The following is a 22,361-nucleotide window of genomic DNA, read 5'->3' as shown; positions in this document are numbered from 1 at the left end:
CCACTTGGCTTCCTGCTCTCTGGCATGGCGGTTTATGGGGCCCCAATTATTTGCATTTTGCGCATACAAAACAATCGGCAAACGAGCAAAAATAAACAGCCTATGGCTATTTTTGCAGGTTGTTGTTGCTGCTCCCGTCGATGTTTTTGTTCGGAGTGGTGCTGTTTTCTTTTTTTTGTTGTTACAACGACTAGCCATGCTGATTGTGTTTATGCAGAAAATTAACAGACAATTGCCGAGTGGAAATTAAGTTGTAATCTCTGTTTTTTTGTTTTTTGTTTGCTGCTGCTGCTGCCTTCAGCCCTTAAGTGCGGGAAGTGTGAGAAAATCTGAAAAAAGAAATGGAAACAGAAGGATGATTATTTTGAGAAATAATAATTTGGGCTAGATATTTGGATTTCACTTCTAAAGAATCTTGAGGAATTTCAAATTATGATGGCATGACCACTTCTAAAAATCAAAAAAGTTCGGGCTAAAATCGAATTTCGACAAAGTCGTTACACATAACACATTTCATAAAAGAAGACATTGTGCAAAATTTTGAGAAAATCTCAAAGGAAATGCGAAAATCGCGAATTACCATACATATATCAGAGATATAAGCTAATGCTTCGTGCTAAATCTTGTAAGAATCGGTTAATAAATGACCACATTACTGCAATATTAGTCCAAATCGGACGAACATATATACGAGAGCTATTTGCATATCTGAACCAATTTTTTATTCCCACCACCGAATGATGGGGTAATTTTGTCATTCCGTTTGCAACACATCGAAATATCCATTTCCGATCCTATAAAGTATATACATATATTCTTGATCATAAAAATCTAAGACGATATAGCAATATCCGTCCGTCTGGCTGTAAAAAATCACGCTATAGTCTTTTAAAATAGAGATATGGAGCTGAAATTTTGTACAGAATCTTTTTTGTCCATAAGCAGGTTAAGTTCGAAGATGGGCTATATCGGACTATATCTTCATATAGCCTCCATATAGAACGATTCGGCGATTTCGGGTATTAGGCCTATAAAAGCCACATTTATTATCCGATTTAGCTGAAATTTCGGACAGTGTGTTGTGTTAGGTCCTTCGACACCCTTCTTCAACTTGGCCCAGATCTGTTCAGATTTGGATATAAAACGATCTCTCGATTTAAGGTTTTGGGGCTATAAAAGGCGCATTTATTGTTCGATTGTGCCAAAATTTGGGACAGTGAGTTGTGTTGGGCCCATCGATATTCTTCTTCAATTTGTCTTATATCGGTCCAGATTTGAATATAGCTGCTATATAGACCGATCCACCGATTTTAGGTCTTAAGCCCGTAAAAGCCACATTTACTATCCGATTTTGCCAAAATTTCGGACAGTGAGTTGTGTTAAGCCCTTCGATATTCTTCTTCAATTTGGCTTAAATCCGTCCAGATTTGGATATAGCTGCCATGTAGACCGATCTCTCGATTTAAGGTCTTGGGGCCATAAAAGGCGCATTTATTGTCCGATTTCGCCGAAATTTGGGACAGTGAGTTGTGTTAGTCTCTTCGACATTTTTCTGCAACTTGGCCCAAAACGGCCCAGATTTGGGTATAGATGCCATATAGACCGATATCTGGAGTCTTGGCCACATAAAAGGCGCATTTATAATCCTATTTCGCTGAAATTTAACACAGTGACTTATGTCAGGCTTGTCGACATCTGTGTCGTATATGGTTCAGATGGGTATATTTTCAGATATAGCTACTAAAAAGATCAATATTTTGTTATACGCCATTGAACAATGACTTGTACTTATTAGAATTTGGTACAACTCGAAACATATTTCGATATAAATGCTATGGGGCATAAGGTATATATTTTTCACTGGATTTTGACGAAAGGTGGTTTACATATATACCCGAGGTGGTGGGTATTCAAAGTTCGGCCCGGCCGTACTTAACGCCTTTTTACATGTTCCAGCTTTAATAGACTTCATCTCTAGGTCAACGATTGGTAGAAAATTAATCTGAACAGTCATACGGACGTAGCTAAATTCAATCAGAAAGTGATTCTAACTTATCAATGAGTCTATCTAAGAAATGGTGGTGGTGATGCAACTGCTAGCTTGTCTTAAACAAAATGACAACGGAATTGTTTCCGTTAGCAAATGTTTGATTAAAATTTCTCTAAAGCAAATACTTCTATGAATTTTTCTAAAAACGCAAAATTTCAATTCAATTTCAAAATTTTGCCTTTAAAAACATTTACCTATAAATTGGTTCCCCATATACAAATTTAATAATAATCAATTCAATATCGTCTAGTTACGTTTGATTTACAATGCATATGCTGTGTTAACCTTGACTTTGCTACAAAACTTTTTGTTAGGTTTTTCCCTTGCAAAGGCGTCGCACCATATGCTACCCATCTCGAATGACAATTTCACGTACACGGAGGGCACGTGTTATCCTTTATCGATATTTGAATGCAATCACAATTTTTTTCGAAAGTCCCAAAAAAATCCAAGTCTACGGGTAAAATGTCATCTGCCATGAATTATCACACCTACCAACAACCCAAAAGGCAAGACATCCACCCAGCCAGCCAGTCAGCCAAGACAATGGCACAAGGTGCAAACGCGAAATATGACTACAAATACGTTTTTCATTACGTGGCAGTGGCAGCCCGTGTAATTTTCTTTGCATTATCTGCTCGCAATGCAAAAGACAAGACACCAAGGCATTTGGGCGGTAGCGGAGGGCGCTACCGCCCAACGGAATGCCAGAAGAGAACAAACACAAAACTGGCTTTTGCATAGACCAACACACAGCAATTTTCTAAATTGCTATCTCAGTTCATTGGTGGCTGTTGCTTCAACTTCTGTTTAACATCTGTCGGAAGTTATTCTGACGTTGTTGTCATCATCATCCACTTCCATTCTCATTGAATTTCCCCTAACTGTCTTGCCCAATAGCCCAAAAAGGACTAGTGGTGGCAGTGAGCCAAACATAGCTCGTGCTAAGGTGAAAATCCTTGGGACATAGAAAATATAAAATTAACCTTTTTTGCTTAAATATTCTGAAGCGCAAAGGATTTCTAATAAGGATGTGCAGTATTTGTGAGCAAAATATTATCCCCTTACACTCTTTCACTCTCTGTTGACTACTCACAGAGCCTGGGTGAAATGTGTTGGTTTGGTACTTTTTTGAATTTATGAAAATTATACATTATTTTGACACTGTCACGGATGTTTTCGGCATTTACAGACACATTTATTACAACTTGTGCGAATGCTGATAATAATCTCAAATTTTTGTGCACAGTGGGATTACGTGCAAACATGAAAAGTAGAACGGAACATTCAATGTATTAAAAATTGTTGAATAAAAAATTAAGTAATCGTTTGTTTGGAGTGCTATATCTAAATGGGGTTCCATACGGGACTAGATCCATATATGGGGAGGATATGTAAGATTCTAATACATCTCAATGAACCGAATTTCGGCAAAATCTGGCATAAAATACACCATTAACGACCGGTAAAAGACCTTCGATTGGGAGATCCGTCTATATGGGGGCTATATCCAAATATGTTTCAATTTGCAACATATTCGGCATGGACGTCGATGGTGGTAATAGTGCTCACTGTTATATATATTGGTAACGATATTGGATAACAAATGCTCCTTTCATGGACTCCACAACTTAAATCGGAAGTTCGGTATATATGGCAGCTATATACAAATATAGGCCGATCTAAACCATATCCGGCACAAACATCGAGGGGCCCAATTAAATCTCAATGCTAAATTTCAAGGAAATTGAGTTATGCATCGGTCTATATAAAAGCTATTCTAATATAGTCCGATCGAGGCTATAGTTGTTAGGGAAGTCGAGAGTTCGAACAAAACTCATTTCAGCAGAATCGGGTAATAAATGAGCTCTTTATGGATCCTATATTCAAATCTAGTCCGATAAAACTCTGTTTTTTATTTCAACAAAATCGGGCAATAAATGTGGGTTTTGTCAGGCAAAGGCCTTACATCTGATCGGATTACATCGGATCAGCAATATCCAATGATGGTCTGATCTAGATCATATATTTCAAGAATGTCGAAGGATCCAAAACAACTCTCCGTACGAAAATTCCAAGTACTGCCTATATTTACTGCTAGGCCCACTTTCACTGTCTCTCTTTTGATCCTTTCGCCAAAGCTGCAGTTACTTACCATAGTTTTCACAACTGCATCTCATACAATCTTCCCCAACTGAATATGAGGGATGGTAACTTAAGGTTGAAACAAGTAAAAGCGTGGGAATTTCGACCGGGCCGAATCTTATATACCCTCCACCATAGATCGCATTTGTCGAGTTCCTTTCCCGATATCTCTTTTTAGGCAAACAAAGGATAAAAAAAGAATTGCTATAATATTGGAGCTATATCAAGTTATGGACCACAACTGATTTGTATGTTGGAGACCATAGTAGAAGTCATTTTGTAAAATTTCAGCCAATTCGAGTAAGAATTGCGCCCTTAAGGGGCTCAAGAAGAAAATAGAGAGATCGGTTTATATGGGAGCTGTATCTGGCTATAGACCGATTCGGACAATATTTAACACGTATTTTTAAGATCATGGGAGAAACAGTTGTACAAAGTTTCAGCCAAATCGAATAATAATTACGCCCTCTGGAGGCTCAAGTAGTCAAGATCCCATATTGGTTTGTATGGCAGCTATATCAGGTTATGGGTCGATTTTAACCATATTTGGCACAGTTATTAAAAGTCATAACAAAACAGGTCGTGCAAACTTTCAGCCACATCGGTTAAAAATTTCGCCCTCTAGAGGCTCAAGAAGTCAAGACCCCAGGTAGATTTATATGACGGTTATGGACCGATTTCAATCATAGTTGTAGTCATAATAAATACCTCATGCAAAATTTTCAGTGAAATCGGATAAGAATTGTGGCATCTAATGGCTCAAGTAGTCAAAATCCAAGATTGGTTTATATGGGAGCTATATCAAAACTTGGACCGATATATCCCATTTACAATCCCAACTGACCTACAGTAATAAGAAGTATTTGTTCAAAATTTCAAGGGGCTTGCTTTACTCCTTCGGAACTTAGCGTGACCCCAGAATGACGAAATTTGTATGCCCCCATCCTATGGTAGAGGGTATAAAAAAAGTGTTGAGAATTTTTGCCATCCCCCGAGAGGTGTCGCACTGCGGCAAGCCGTTCGGACTCGGTTATAAAAAGCAGGCCCCTTATGATTGAGCTTAAACTTGAATCGGAATGCACCAGTACCAACCAAAAGCGAGCGAGTCGCACTCCAAGAAGGCGTTAATCGTTATGATGTTTACACATTACGCATTCCAGGAAAATATGGTTGGTATCAGACAGAAGATCCTTCTCGGATTTTTTCCAGGATTCGGCGCAATGTAAATATCTGGTTTATGGTACATTTACCAGTTCTAAAGCCGCAATGATAGGGCCCAGTTATCTCGTTGACTTCAGATTTTAATTTTTTACACAGTACTCTCGAGACTATCATATATACGATGGGGGGGGGGGAGACTTATCCACCTGTAGTTCACACATAAACGGGACATAGTATGCTGAAGTTACTATCATCAGGTATGCGTTTCGTAGCCAGATAGCGCAGACAATCTGATGCATACGCCTTATCGCTTCCGTTCTTAAATAGGCCATTCATCTACTCTTGATGCCTGGTTGTTTCAGTGAGATCATCGATACTTGCACCCCATTCTGAATAAGCTGTGTATATTCTATTCCATCATCAGGATCGCTACTGCAGTATACTCTCATCCTCTTCGCCGGTACTATCGGGTACTAACAGCTGGGACAAAATGTTCTTTCCATATTCTAAGCACGTTCTCTGCATCTGATACCAGATTTTCTCCTTTGTCTCTGCAGGAGGATTTGTCTGTACCAAAGCCATCGGTTTGATATTTGATTTTTTGGTAAAAAATTCCGGACCTTATTCCGACATATGTATATTTCAATTCGCTTTCCATTCCCCTTTTCTTTCTGCGGAATAGAAATTTCTTTTCTCTGCTTTTCTCCCAATACCTCTCCTTCATTTGGCCCGTTGCTACTGATTGCAGGGTTACTCTGTATAGCCCGTTATTGGCTTCAGTAGCATTTCGATACTCTATGACCGAATCATGGGTTTCTTTGGGCTTCTGGTACCGAAGTACGGTATTCGTGATATTTTCCATAGAGTGGGCAATAATATGCCATTGCACCGTTATATCACAGGGACAAGGAGTGCCTTCAGCTTTTTTACGTCCAGCTTCCGTGCAGTGTGAGATCGTATTTATCTGGCCATGCATAGACGGTTGCGAACCTTTGCTGCAAAAAGGTAATAAGAAGAATTTATGTTAGCAAAATGTGTCGATCGTTCTAACATAACGCGATCAATTTTATTTCTTACCTTTTGATAGAGTAAGAGCCCAGCAAAATATTTTTTTAACTTTTACTTCCAAAGCTACCTCAAATGTCTCGATTTGAACATAGGGCTGTCGCACAAACAATAATACTTTTTAATACCCTCCACCACGGGATGAGGGTATAAATGGGCCATATCGGTAAATGGTCCATGTTTTGATGGAAGCTGTTATATAAACCAATCTTGGATCTTGTCTTCTTGAGCCACTAGGGGGCGCAATTCTCACCCGATTTGGCTGAAATTTGTCATAGGGTGTTTTGGATTGAGCAACATCTGAGCTAAGTATGGTTCATATCGGTTCATAACCTATAGCTGCCATATAAACCGATCTGGGATCTTGACTTCTTAAGCCTCTAGAGAGCGCAATTCTTATCCGATTTGCCTGAAATTATGTACAACGGCTTCTCCTATGACCATTAACATACGTGTCTAATACGGTCTGAATCGACCAATAGTCTGATACAGCTCCCGATGTTGAAATCTGGTGGTGCGCGAACTACCACCATTTGCCGCTATCGGACTTTTTCCGTAGAGGCTTTACTTTTCCATTATTGAGCCATAGATTCCTCATTGCTATTTCAGCATTAAAGTCTCCTGGTCAAGGCATGGAGATATGTTATCTCTAAGCGCTTGCAGAATATGTCCCTGGTGGGTTTGTCCTAGCCTTCCTTGGGAGCATACACACATATGAGACGTTTAAAAGAATTTGGCTTTCTTGCAAATTGGGGCTATGATGCAAATTGACACAGCAACCAGGCTTAGGCAAAACAAAAATTTCGATTAAGCCTTGTCTGCTAAGTTTTGGTGGTTTTAATCGTCTTCATAGAATCAAAATTCCATTTTGCGAGGCGTTTCTTTTAATAAGATCCTTCCTCTCTTAAAGTTTATTATCATCTGTATCCAAAAATGATAGTAATCACTCAATTCTTTCGTAGTACTATGTATTTCCTTGGGCAATAACAACCACTTTAAAAAAATATTGTTCCGCCTCCGACTTCAAAATTCCTCGGAAACCACTGTGAGGCTTGCATTATTTGTTTATGGTTATCATCAGGATATGTATTTTTCACATATGCATGTATCAACACACACTAACATCCACAATAGATGTCATGTTATGGTATGCATGTCCGTCCGTCTGTCAGACTAGCGCTCTATCAACATTAGCCCAAGATAAAAGACCCGTACATTTCGCCTCTGGATTGAGTTGTGCTGCAGGATTGCGTTGTGGAAATGAGTGATTATCAGATGTTATCTACATGATGGAGGCACGGGTGAACGAACAAACATTTGCCGCACACACATAAGGGTTGAACTTTGGTACAACTCTTGGCCAATATGTATTCAATTTGAAACAAGCATAAAATTCACACCTCTTTCTTGGTGTAGCCTTTCACCCTTTCATCATTTGTGCAAAAGGCATATGTTTTCAATTTATCATCGCAAATATGCCACTTCGTCATCGTCATCGCCCATGGAGCATAGACAGAAAGTCATCTGCAAAATATGAAACAAAGGCTTTCGAAAATTGCCCAACAAATGAAGCTGCCAGTGGCAACAGTGGAACCAAAGACCCTGATGATGGAAAATTATATGACAACCTGCATCATCGAAATGTGTCCATGGCACCCCCATAACTTACCCAAAAATTACAAGAAAATTGGAAAAAATACAAAATCATCATACAAGAAACCCAAGCATACCGCACAATTATCACAGTGACAATTATTTCTCATTTTTCCCAAAAATTTTCATAAACGTCCTTTTGTCCTCTCCCTTCCGAGGCATGTCCTTTATGTTGATGGTATACTGAAATGTATTGGTGTTACCGCTGCCCCAGAAAGCAGAAAGAAAGTATCTTGTTTGTGGAAACCCTGCAAGTGACACATTTAAGTGCGTTAATACAAAGGACACCTGTGGAGATGTTTTAATTGCATTTACACACAATTCCTCACTTACAATCGGCACTCCTCGTAGCCACCGCCGCCGCCGCCATCACGGTTGCCTCTTCACAAGTTGCTGCTTTGTGCTGTTGATTTTGTGTTCATCACCAGAGCATTGAAATGGAAGGATGGTGTAGGCGTTGACGCTAATGGCTATATGGTTGTTGATCTTTGATGAGAATGGATGGAAAGATGGATGGCCCATCGGTGATGTTTGCTTTTGATTTGATGACAACGCATCACAAAAGTTAATAAGAAGCCCATGAAGAAGAAACTTAAAAGGTCGTTATGACAGCTTAGTTGATATGTATTTTCTGTTGATTTGATTTCTTCTGTTGATATGTCGACATCCTGCTGCGACTCGACTGGCCATGGAACTGGAAGGCTATAGTACCTACAAAGAACAATGTCCTGTGGAGATGGCATGAATGTCCTTCAAAGTGGCGTATGCTTCTGTCTTGTGTTGTTTAATGGAATTGAGACAATTGTTTCTCAGATTTTTCAGATAATATTTAACAAAACATCTTTTATTAATGACAGTTTCCTTCAGCGTTCACAAATAATTTACATCAAAAATTTAAGAACGCATTAAGTTCATTCGATCGCGAAATTTGGGGCAGTGAATCTTTGCTAAATATGGTCAAGATCTCACTATACTTATTCAGCAAAATAAATTGAAAGTCATTCTAAAAGAACAGCATTGTATGCACTTCTAAAGTTTGATCTATTCCCAAATATTGGGAAGTAATGTAACATAGCTTTCAATAGTTTAGCTCACTAGCTTCCGTGGAATAAATGGACAAAATTTAAAGCAGTAGTACCCCCAAATTGGGGGTACTGAACACGTTTTCTACTCTCAAATACCTTTCATATGAGTCTCATATTGCCATAAAGGGTCAATAAATCTTTTCGACGTATTTTTAGGAGGAAAAGAGCCACCTTGACTTGAACGCAAATTTTAATGTCATATTTTTAATCTACTCCCAAATATCTTTCACTTGAATCCTATATAGCCATGGTCGTCTGATATGCCCATTTGGGGGTATTTGGGGGTGAGACGACCTCCCATTACATGGACCTAATTTTTTATGCCATATTTGTAATCTACTGTAGGATACTTTTCATTTGAGTCCCATATTAATGGGAACGTCGAATATTTCTGATTGGAGGAGTTTTTGGGTTGGGGCGGCCCACTGGGTACTTGAACCCAAAATTTAATATGATATTCATTTTCTAATTCCCAATACCTTCCATTTGATAACCATATTGTGCCCATCAGTCCTCTTTTGGTTTTGGGTGGCATTTTTTGTATAAGGGGGAGGGTCAGCCATCATCTGATATCTAAAAATTATATAACCTATGTTTCCTTTTTTTGATTTTACGGAAAATTTGAGATATTTTTTCTTTTCGAAACCCATGTGGAAGCAAGTAAAATATCATATTTTTCAACTTTTTTTAAAGATTATTATATACACTGGGTCGAAGCAACAAGAATACATAGATCTGGCCGTGCAAGTGGTGGTTGCTTGTATGGTTTTAAAAAAGATATTAAAAGAAAGTTTAAACTCGAATTCGCTACGATTCACAATGTTACCGTTTTATGTACCAACCTTAATGGGAGCGTTTTCTATTTGATTCCATCATATTTAAATTGCACAAAATGGAAAACAGAGGCAGAAAGCTTTGAAACATTTTTAAAAGAAATCAATCCGGAAAATTTCTGCATTTTGGGTGATCTAAACGCAAGAATAGGTGAAGAACAGTTAATGGAAAACAGATTTTTTGAAGACTTTGCATATATAAGTGGTCGTCGTAGATCAAAGGATAACACTATAAACACAAATGGCAGAAAGTTGTTGCAAATTATTGAGGATATAGGGGGTATTGTTTTGAATGGTAGAACAACTGGTGATACAGAAGGAAATTTTAGCTTTTGTGGAATAATGGGTAGCTCTGTAATAGACTACAATATATGCTCCCACAGCTTTTTGAGATACGTTGAAGATTTTAGTATAGATATGAAAATTTTTTCGGACCATATGCCCTTACACTTAGAGATCAAGGTACCAAATCAATGTCGGACGAGTGATAATGAAAGGGTGTCTATATGCAAACTACATTGGAAGGACAAGTTTAAGATTCAGTATAGGCAAAACCTCACAACACTGTGTAATGGTTCCCATTTTTCTGCCGACTTACTAGCAATAGACATGATTGACACGGTTATATCTAAAATAAAACAATCGAACGTAGTAAAGGAGAGAAAATCTGTTTTTGAGCCGAGGCAGAAATGGTTCGATTGGGGGTGTTTTCGTTTGCGGGCAAGCATGATGAAGAATTTGAGAATGTACAGACGTTCACATACACTGATAAATCGAAGGCGTTATTTTTTATCAAGGGCTAAGTTTCGGTCTCTATGCAGTAAGAGAAAACAGGCGTATTATAATAATAATCTGAGAAAATTAGACTATATAAACTGTAGTAAGGACTGGTGGGCTCTGTCCAAATCGTTAAAAACCCCTTCTGCCTCCCACAGAGGTAATCTTAATGCAGACCAGTTCAGATGCCACTTTGAACAGATTTTGCAGTATACGGATGAGGAGCAAGCAGTGAGCTGGTGTATACCCTTTTTATGGGACCCCTTTCTAGATTCCCCTATAGAATTCGTCGAATTACTCAATGTCATTAAAAAGCTGAAAACAAACAAGTCTCCAGGGCAGGACGGCATACCCTACGAGTTTTATAAATATGCTCCCCATAATTTTTTGAAGAATGTTCTCCTTATTTTTAATAGGATTTTTTTACATGTGGATATACCAATATCTTTCACACAATCTATATTGATTCCCCTTTTTAAAAAAGGCGATCCTAACATTGCTTCAAATTATAGAGGATTATCGCTCATGGATACAATTTCGAAAATTTTCAATACCATCCTATTAAATCGTATTACAGGTTGGCTGGAACGTGAAAATATCCTTAACGAATTTCAAGCAGGTTTTAGAAAGGAATATTCAACGGTGGATAACATTTTTAACCTTGTGAATACTGTATATCTCAATATGAATGATAATAAGCCCACTTATAGTTTTTTCGTCGATTTTTCGACAGCATTCGATTTGATACCTAGAAACAGCCTTTTTTACAAATTATCAGGTATGGGTTTATCTACGAAGGTAATAAAAATATTACAAGGTCTGTATAATAATACAACTACAAAGATTTGGGACGGTTGCAGTTTTTCGAAGGCATTTAGCGTAAATTCGGGTGTGAAACAGGGATGTATTCTAAGTCCGACACTGTTTTCATTATACATCAACGATCTACCAGACGAATTACCGGGTGGAGTCAGTGTCGCAGGTTGTAATATTAAAGTATTACTTTACGCAGATGACATAGTAATTCTATCTGATTCCCCCAATGGTTTACAAACGATGATAAACTCTTTGCAAGGGTATTGCACTAAATGGCGTTTGAAAGTCAACTTATTGAATTCGAAGATACTTGTTTTTCGTAGAGGTAGTCGAATAAAGTCAGGTCTGAAATGGTATTATGATAATCAAGAGATTGATATTGTAAACCGATACACCTATCTTGGAGTTGAACTTGCATACAATTTATCATTCAATACTCACTTACAGACTAAACTTTTGTCTTCCAAGATGGCTATAAATTCTACATGGTCGAAATATTTAGCCCAACCTAGAATATCGAAAAGTAATAAATTGAAGATTTTCACAGCATGCTCTAGATCAATAATGTTTTATGCATCACAAATATGGGGTTTCCAGAAATATGAATGTGTGGAGAAACTGCTAAGATTTTTCATTAAAAAAATGTTGTACCTTCCAAATAATACGCCAAACTATATCATACACTTAGAAACTGGTCTACCCACTTTATATATGTCTACGTTAAAGAATCATTTTTGTTATGTCAGCAGAGTTCTGCGTTTAGGATCACACAGATTGCCACGAGTACTTGCAGAAAAAGTTTTGGAGTTGAAAATATATTGGGCGAAAGAATGGTCAAATATATGCGAAAAGATACAATACTTTCCTCCCAATCATAACGTCCCCGTTTGTTATTATTGGAAGGAGATTATTGACAATTTGAGTACTCACGAACGTAATGATTTTTGTAGCAGTGCAAATAACTCGCAATTCCATGATCTTTATTCTTGCTTACAATACAGTCAAATCCCTTCTTGTACTGCAGATCTATCTGCATATGCAACAGGTTTGATTATAAAAGCTAGAGGTGGCCTGCTTGACTTGAATGCCAAACATTTCACTGGAAGAAATAACTCAAATGTATTTTGTTCAATTTGTAATTTAAACCAGCCCGAAGACACATTACATTTTATTGGAGCTTGCCCTATTTTAGCAGAATACAGAACAATATTTTTTGGCAAGCGTGTTCTTGAAGAGAGTGAAGTTATTCAGATACTAAATGGCACGAATTTTCTTTCACTGTACAAATATATTATTGCAAGTTGTAAATATAGAAAATTAATTCTAAATGAATACAATATCTAATCACATATGAATTCTTTTTATTGTATAACTTAATATGAGAAAATGGCAAACAGCAAATCGCTAAGCCAAACATAGATGTAGAATACGAATCATTTATATATAATTTATCGAGGAAGTAACATAAGCAATTTGTAAACTCATCTATTAATTAAATAAAAAAAAAAAAAAAAAAAAAAAAAAAAAAAAAAAAAAATTTTACGGAATAAACAAACAAACCGAGTTCCATACAATCATAATGGGTCATATGCCCATTAGGGGAGTTTTTGGAGGGTGGGTGACCCCCTCCACTTCGATCTGATTTTGTATGCCAGATTCGTAATCTACTCCCGAATGCCTTTCATTTAAGCCCCATATTGATATGGACGACCAATTTGTCTGTTTTAAGATATTTTGGGATTAGGGCGACTTCCTGGGTACTTGGACCCAATTTTTAATACCATATTCGTATTCTACTCTTCAATACCTTTCATTTGATATCCATATTGTCTTTTTCGGTCCTTTTGTGATTTGCGGTGGTATTTTTAGGGTAACGGGGAGGGTCCGCCCCCCTTCCGATATCAACAAATTATAAAGCGTATTTCTTTTTCCTGAACATATTCGTAATCTACTCCCGAATACCATTCATTTGAGTCCCATATTGTAATGATCCTTAAATACACCTATTTTAAGGGGTTTTGGGGCTTGGGCGGCCCCCCAGTTACTCAGAGCCAACTTTGTATTCTGCCTTTGAATAACTTTCATTTGAATCCCATACTGTCCCGATCGGTCCACTTTTATTTTTGGGTAGTACTTCTGGGGTAAGGGGGAGGGTCCGACCCCGTTCCGATATCAAAAAATTATATAGCCTATGTTTCCTTCCAGACCAACCTATACAATCTGTGAAAATTTCAAGATAATCGTTTCAACCGTTTTTGAGTCTTTACGGAACAAACAAACCGACAAACAAACAAACAGAAATTCAATTTTATATGTAAGAGATACTTCTAGAAAAAAATACACTGGATAGCGAAATCTTACAGAACACCAGCACTGCAAATAAAAAAGATTTTATTTTATTTTTAATTTATTTATATTGCAAAAACTCACCAGGCAAATAAACGCCATTAGATGTAAGGTTAGGTGAGATTAGAGGGGCAGTTCTATTTTTTTCTAATCAGACCAGGCTTTTGGTGAGAATCGAAACCACGACTCCCGCACTGGTAATCCCAGCAAGCTACCAACTCTGCTATCGGAAAAGCAGACAATATATTGTAAATGTTACTAAGAAGAATTTTCTATGACCATGTACCTTTCTATGCTTATTGCTTATCTCTCCTTGGCATCCATCCATTGCAGTAAAGTGTGAAAAGTTAAACATTTGGAAGTCAGAATATCCATTTATTGCCATTTTACATATGTTGCGCTAAAATTGATAAATTGAAAAACATTAAAATTCAGACGACAGTAGCAAAAATGAATCCTTTGTGGAATATGTCTGTCTCCACACAGAGACATATTAAGAGCTGTGCTGTATCAATGGGTGTACTGTGTGTGAATGCGTGCGTGTTAAACCACTGAAGGCCACGTGTCATGACAAACTTTATTTCCTAGCAAATGGACAGATATCAATTTTAAAGGTTTTTTTCTTAAATTGTACAAAAACTTTTCACTTACCAAATCCCTGGGAATCCAGAGGCGTTTCAAAGTTTTAAAATCACTTGTTCTCAATGCCATTGTCTGATTTTGGGGAAGCCACACTCCTTGCGATTGTTTACGAAACTCATGAAATGCCAAGGCACGTGTGCCCACACAAAAAATATGGAACAAGATTGATGCCAACATTGGACAATGGCTTTTAAATGTATTTTGGGATGAAACTTCCTTTGGCTATTGCCCATACGACTCTGGGATACATATTTTTGCCACAGTTTCTGCTTGGGTGATAATGATGAGTAAAGGACTTTGTCACCACAAACGCATTAGTCAACACCCTCTTGCTGGCAAAAGCCTTTGCAAAGTGTCTACCTCTAAAGGCATATCGAATGTTTTCAAAACCCGAATTGGCACAGTAGTTGTCAGACACATGGCGGGCGTGAGGAGCAGTGCAAAGTGTAGAATGATGGCACTTTCTAAGGGTCAAGTGCCGTTGTTGATACTGTAGCCCTTAATTGTGACAAACAATTAATTGAAAAATACACACAAGACACAAGTGCTGTTTATTGCCATCATTAAGCTTAACAAATGCAGTACTGGGCAAAACCGTAGCGTTGAGTTCTTCTCAAATGTATAATTTGTTACAGCAAGTTTACCGATCGCAATTCACGATATTATTTTCTTGTAACTACTCTATCAGCGCACTACTTTCGATCAAATATCTACGGGCTTTGCCTTAAAGCTGCTACTTCGCTTCCCTTGGACATGTTGATCCTTTTTCCTACTCTCCTCTTGTATAATCCGCTTAGTGTTTCTTGAAACTTTGTATCACAGGTTTATTTAGAAGAAGAATATGTGACACATCTAATAGTTGTCCAACTTTTTCGTAGGTCATACTTTGAAAAGAAATTAAGATTTTATTTAATTCCTCATTCCTTAGGAAATGCATATGATTCATAAAATCTTACCTTAGAATATTTCCATTTCTATTGGTCCATTTGCCGATTCCAACAATTCAATGACTAAACCAAGTGTTTAATAAAACCGATGTGAATCACTTAGAGAGGGATTGTCAATACCAAAGCACCTATAACCAGTTCGAAATTATTCGAACCTCACATGCAAGAAATGACAATTGTAATAACATTTAAATTAGCACAAACATATTGTAAATTTCTTTTCTATTTGATTTTATAATTAGTTTTCATGGAATAAATGGCTATTCAATACTTGTAAGTGCTAAGAATTGTTGTTATACACAACAGATACCATAGAAATGAGAATGGTTTTAACTCGGTTAGTCGGATGTAATAAAAAAAGTGGATTTTGCAAAGACTGCATAGAATTAGAGCTGTATAAATTCTAGCCTTCCATGTATTGGACAAGTGTAACATTGTTGGGCTTTTTCTTCGAAATGCAAATTTCTCACATATCAATGAGTGCAGTCCGATTCAAGTTTAAGCCTCCGTTTTATAGCCGAGTCCGAACGGCGTGCGGTAGAGCGACACCTCTTTGGAGAGAAGTTTTACATGGCATAGAAACTCACACATGTTGTCAGTAGATTACAAATATGTCGAAAAGTCGAAATGTCTGAGGTGCCATCCCTCCAATAATGAGAACATTACCCCAATTAAGAACCACCAGAAACCGAGAAGAAAAAATTCTCACACATCAATGATTGCTTTCCGATTCAAGTTTAAACTCAAAGATAAGGGACCTTTTTTATAGCCGAGTCCGAGCGGCGTCCGCAGTGCGACACCTTTTTAGGGAAAATTTTTAAAATGACCGTACATGACATTGTACCTCACAAATGTCGCCGACATTAAAAGGGGATAAACACCGCTCGACTCGAATGCGTTCAGCGTCATAGGCTACAATGCCACGAATTGTAAGAATGGACGATCATGTTACTGCCGTCATTTGTATACTCACCTACAGGTTAATGCGGACACAGACAGGGAGAATCTTAAATTTGAGAGCATGATCAAGTGGGGGAAATATAATGAAACTTCATGGTACATATTGGGTAAGAAGTGTACAAAATTAAAGCTTGGATACTATAGTGAAACAACTGAGAATACATATTCCAGGTTCAAGTTTATATCATTGAACCAAATCCCTTGGGATCGATTGACTTTGGTTTTTGAATACTGTCAATCGTTCAAAAAGACATAACCTGAGTTGTTAACGGCCGTAGAATGGAAAACTAAGAAGTAAATCTTAGTTTTATTCGACCATATTTGGATATAGCAGCCATATAGACCGATCTCCCGATTTTGGGCCTGAAGCTCATAAAAATCGCAATTATTATGAAATTCCTCTGAATTTTGGAACAGTAAATTGTATAAAGCATAGTAGCATCTGCCCTGAGTATGGTTCAGATCAGATCATATTTATATAGATATACCTGCCATATAGACCCATCTTTCAATATTTAGTCTTGGGACCATAATGGGCACATTTGTTATCCCGTTTCGCTGAAATTGAGAATATTATCACGACCGGACTTTTCTTATATAGCTGCCGTATAGACCGATTTGCGATTAAAAGTAAAAAGAATGGTTCCACATTGTACTTTATAACCAATGTTAAAGAAATTTTAAACTGGCCAACATAGTCCCTTGCCCAACATAGTCTAGATCGGAACGTAATATGATAAATCTGTATAAATGTATAACGATTTCTCGATTAAAATTCTTGCCTTATAAGTAGTTTTTATCGGATTTCATCCTGCCCGAGCTTAACGTGTTCTTATAATCGGGGATTTGAAGCGGACTGAAGTGACCGAAACTGGGCCGCTCAGCTTCCCTCGTCCAAAATATATTGAATCCACAGCGCCGATTTACCTGAACTATTTCAACTCATACTTAATACTACAAAATAGCTGACACGAAGTATTATCAAGTTCATACTGGTGTACATATCTGTCAAACTAGAAATGACTGATACATGATATTGTTATACCCTCCACCAAAGGATGGGGGTATACTAATGTCGTCATTCTTTTTGTAACTCCTCGAAATATTCGTCTAAGACCCCATAAAGTATATATATATTCTTGATCGTCATGACATTTTATGTCGATCTAGCCCTGTCTGTCCGTCCGTCCGCCCGTCTATATGTCGAAAGCACGCTAACTTTCGAAGGAGTAAAGCTAGACGCTTGAAATTTTGTACAAATACTTCTTATAGGTGTAGGTCGGTTGGGATTGTAAATGGACCATATCGGTTCATGTTTTGATATAGCTGCCATATAAACCGATCTTGGATCTTGAATTCTTGAGCCACTACAGGGCGCAATTTTTATCCGATTTGGCTGAAATTTTGCATGAAGTGCAAAATTTTTGATTTTCACCAGCTGTGCTGAGTATGGTTGCAATCGGTTCAACCTAAAATAGCTGTCATATAAACCGATCTGGGGTCTTAACTTCTTCGGCGTCTAGAGGACGCAATTCCTATCCGATCTGGCTGACATTTTGCCCGACGTGTTTCGTTATGACTTTCAAAAACTGTGCCATGTATGGTTCTAATCGGTTTATAACCTGATATAGCTGCCATATAAACCGATATTGAATATTGACTCCTTGAGCCACTAGAGGACGCAATTCTTATCCAATTTGGCTGAAATTTTGCATGAGGTGTTTTGATTTCCAACAACTGTGTAAAATACGAGTGAAATCGATGCATAACCTGATATAGCTGTCATATAAACCGATCTGGGATCTTGACTTCTTGGGCCTTTAGAGGGCGCAAATCCTATCCGATTTCCCTGAATTTGCACGACATGTTTTGTTTTGACTTTCAATAACTTTGCACAGTATGGTTTAAATCGGTCCATAACCTGATATAGCTGCCCATTGCCCTTGACTCCTTGAAACTCTATTGGGAGCAATTATTATTTGTACAACGGCTTCTCTGGTCTGAATCGTTCTATAACCTAATACAGCTCCCCTATAAAACGATCTACCTATTTTACTTTTTTAGCCCCTAAAGGGCGAAATCCTTATTCGATTTTGCAGAAATTTTACACAATGACTTCTACTCTGGTCTCCAACATTCATTCAATTATGGTCCGAATCGGATCATAACTTGATATAGCTCCAATAGCATAGCAATTATTTTCTTTTATCCTTTCCTTTGTTTACCTAAAAAGAGACACCGGGAAAAGAACTCGACAAATGCGATCGATGGAGGGGGATATATGAGATTCGGCCCGGCCGAACTTAGCACGTTTTTACTTGTTTTATTGACTTCATTATCCACTAAAAGCATACTAAAAAAGTAACCTCGAAAAGGAAAATCTAAGTCAGGAATTCCGTGCTACTTACGAAATCCTTAATTGTTTTTCATGCCACGCCTCTAAGTTGGTTCATGTCTGCTATTGGGTCCCCACCTACGTGCTGTTATCTGTTAGACGCAAAAGTTGGGCACTGACAAATGCTCCAACGTCGCATCATCTTCCCTGCCCTGCAAATGCTATCACTTGCCGCACCGATTTTACATAAGTGAGCTTGTAATCCTGTGTGTCTCATTGTGATACCGAATAAACTGACCTCCTTCTTACTTCCTTTCAGTAATAGCCTCGTCTTCCCACGATCTGGATCTCCCCATAAGATTTTCACCGTCCTACCGACCGTTTCTCTGTTCCACAGGGTTGCCTTCTTCGCTCACGCTCTTAACTCGGTCTGCGTCGACCCGAAACGCTTCGGGTTAAGCAAGTTTATTGACGGCAGTCATCTGGCCTTCACTGCCAAATCGTCTGTTTTTTCATTCCCAGTTACTCCGCCATCGCCCGGCACCCGAACGATGCGGATCGTGCCATCAGAGAAGGCGGTAACCTCCTTCTTATATCCCAAGTCTGTTCGTGATCTTACCCTCCATGTTATTATTGCCCTTATGTCCTGTTTACTATGCGTAAAGACGTTCATGCTCGATGTCCTCGCGTTAACACCACACCACCTCACGCATTCAGTGATCGCCCGGATATCCTCCTACAGGGCCGTATTATAGCCAGGCAGTCTAAAACAGAACGCAGACCCTGAGTTCTCAGTGTAGACCCCCAGACCCACGCTGTCCTCTTGCTTTGATCCATCGGTGTAACATCATCTTCCAGATGACAATACTAGCGTTCCGTCAATCCAAGACTGTGCGGCTGGCAGCAATGCCTAGCACTCGACCTCAAGTCTCGCCTCAAGTATCCGATCTTCCATTCCTTCAAGGTTTCCTCTCGTCGCCTCGATTATTACGCTATGATATCACATGCTCCTATCTTCTATCCTTTCTCCCATCGCCTTACGTCTCATTGCCGCAGTAGATACTTCGCACTTAATCTGTATGCCTATTGCTCGGATATCTAGAATAGTCTCCAGTGGCCCACTGGGCTTGGTCCTCATCGCTCCGCCTATGCCAAGACAAGATAATCTCTGAACCTATTGTATTATCCTTGCGTTGCACTTTTTCTCCACCGCTGTCCAACAAACTTCTGAGGCGTCAGTAAATATCGGTCTAATCGCGCTCCTGTAGAGCCAGTAGACTATCCTCGGATTTAGGTCGCATTTCATCTCAGTACACTCGTGAATGTGACACTTTCAATTCAGTTTCCTATCCAAGATCACACCTAAATATTTGACGTTGTCAGATATCGAAATCGTTCTATTGAGAAAGCGTGGTTCGTCCAATTGGCCCACCTTCGTCTTCCTTGTGAACAGGCAGATTTCAGCCATTACTGGGTTAACATTAAAACCCCTAGATCCAGAACAGTCATATGCCATCTTTCGGCCCTTTTGGTTAGCTGGTTCGGATCCTTACCTCTTAGTAGTATTGTAACATCGTCCGCGCAGAAGACGGGTTCAATCCGTTCTCAGTCAGCATCCGTAATCAGTGAGTCATTTATGGTGGCCACTCATAGGAGTGGCGATAAAATGCGCCCCCTATCAAAAAAATATTAAATTAGGATTATTGTGATCATCATTTGCGACCATTTATAAAAAATATGAACTGAATGTTGTTCTTAATGTGAATAATACATGTCTTAAAACTAAATTAGTTTAGTTAATGAAAATTTATGAAAAAGTCATAACAAAATATGCTGAAAGGAGTCTATCTCTTACAAGATGGTATTGAAAACGTCTTAAAAGTGTTTTTATATATTTAAGTGATCATGTATACAATATATCATTCCCCGCTTATTAAAAAATTTTATATTGAACTTATTCTTTCAACGTGGTGGATTTCGTACTGCCATGTCTTTAAAGTCAATGGTAATAAGCTGCAGTAAAAATTTCCAACACATTTTTTTTATTCAGTATGTCACGGACTACAATTAAGTATGTAATTTTACCTTCCGGGAGTATTTTTTAACTTGAATTAAAATTTTTTAAGCCGGTTGTAAGGACAAATCTTTCCATACTCACTTTAAGTATATGACCTGTCATAAAGCGTAATAAAATTTTTATAACAGTTTTGGGCATATTTTTTACTATATAATATGATACCCTTGATTGTATGGTGGTAGGCTTAAAAGCCTATTTGGGTGAAGCGAAGCACCCCGGGCTAGTTTTTCTTTAATTTCGATTCAAAATAACTAATACTCTTGTTGTTAGTAGATTATTATACTCCAGAGAAGTTGGAGTACTAGACTCATTCTGACATTCGTTCTAAGTGTTTTGGATCATATTTTTTCCGAACGTAGGCATTTTATTACAGCTCATTTTTTTTATAATAAAAATAAAAAATATTTTTCATTTTAACACCTTTTTTTTATTGTAAAACCATAACATTGAAAAAACAAAACTACAAGAATAATTTTGAAAACAAACAAAATTTTCTCAAATAATACTAAACCGTAAAGGGGGGGAGGTGGAAGTTGGATGGACATGGGGTAGTTAACATCACAAACTAAAACTAAACTATTAGAAAATCTAAGTGTTAACGAACTAAATGTAAATGTAATTTTGGTGGATGTAAGGCGTGCATCAGCATAGTCTCACTAACAGAAATGCATGCTGTTGAAGTGATCACGGTTGTCACGCACCATGTTGTTGTACTTCCATTTGTCCGCATCCGAGGCACTCTTTGACCAGGGATTGTTATTGGCGTATTTTGATACACTGGTGCTGCTGCTGCTGCTGCTGCCACTTGTGCTGCTATAACTGTGGGAACTCGAGCTCTGGAATTTGGAGCTTGGCTTCTCGCAGCCTTTATCTTGGGAAATGCATTTCTCGGTACGATTGGTGTAGACCATTGCTTTTGCGATGTGGTTTAATGGATAACTACGTTTTTTGAGATGGAATTGGATTTTCTTTGTTATGCGCACTAATAGGGGATCAGAGGGGACTTTCCAAGGTGTTTTTGGCAAGGCAGGCAAACACAATGTTCACGGAACGTATTGAATATGGGTAAGTACTTTGAGTTCTAGATTGTTGGCGGAGTTGCCAGTGCGCGAACCAGGATGACTGGCAGGATCTTTGTTGTAGCTGAAAAAGGAAGACAGAGTTCACATACACTTGCTTTGGGATTTGCGTCACCCTGACTCACCGTAGTTTAAAAGCAGCTCTTGACAAGGGTCTAAACATTGACACCAATCTTTGTCGTGCGGAACATGTATGAAAAATACTAAAAATAATTTTCACACAATGTTGTGGTTGGAGTTTGTAATCCGAAATATTATGGGCTGGTCTGGTAAGTAGTCCTTTGTTTGATATTTTTACAGTCTGAAGTTGAAGTGAAAACGTTGGCTATGGCGTTGTATTGCAACTTTCGTTGGAGAATTTGGAACCACAACTAATGCTCTCAGTAAGCG

At 38.2% G+C, this 22,361-nt stretch overlaps 1 protein-coding gene and 1 long non-coding RNA gene across 3 annotated transcripts; both read right to left on the bottom strand.

Annotated features, from left to right (window-relative positions):
- Window positions 1-13,601: 13,601 nt before the first annotated feature.
- LOC106080834 (uncharacterized) lies at window positions 13,602-15,600 on the bottom strand. Of its 2 annotated transcripts, none has more exons than XR_009397677.1 (5): window positions 15,530-15,600; window positions 14,583-15,457; window positions 14,218-14,515; window positions 14,016-14,151; window positions 13,602-13,958 (listed from the first exon to the last, which is right to left on the bottom strand). It is a non-coding gene; the product is annotated as an uncharacterized LOC106080834 (long non-coding RNA). The 2 variants fall into 2 exon arrangements; XR_009397678.1 differs by having other exon boundaries at window positions 14,218-14,331.
- Window positions 15,601-21,296: 5,696 nt separating this feature from the next.
- Window positions 21,297-21,929, bottom strand: LOC106080803 (putative uncharacterized protein DDB_G0281733). Its single transcript, XM_013242366.2, has one exon. The coding sequence runs from the start codon at window positions 21,801-21,803 to the stop codon at window positions 21,549-21,551; it is 255 nt and encodes an 84-aa protein (XP_013097820.1). The 5' UTR covers window positions 21,804-21,929; the 3' UTR covers window positions 21,297-21,548.
- Between the last annotated feature and the right edge of the window lie 432 nt (window positions 21,930-22,361).

This window comes from Stomoxys calcitrans, chromosome 3 (assembly GCF_963082655.1).
Source record: "Stomoxys calcitrans chromosome 3, idStoCalc2.1, whole genome shotgun sequence".
Lineage (NCBI taxonomy): Eukaryota > Metazoa > Arthropoda > Insecta > Diptera > Muscidae > Stomoxys > Stomoxys calcitrans.
The sequence above is the reverse complement of the archived record's forward strand: the minus strand, read 5'-3'. Positions and strand labels throughout refer to the sequence as shown.

Excerpts from the sequence above, each read along its gene's own strand:
- LOC106080803 (XM_013242366.2), bottom strand. The coding sequence starts at position 21,803 with ATGGTCTACACCAATCGTACCGAGAAATGCATTTCCCAAGATAAAGGC.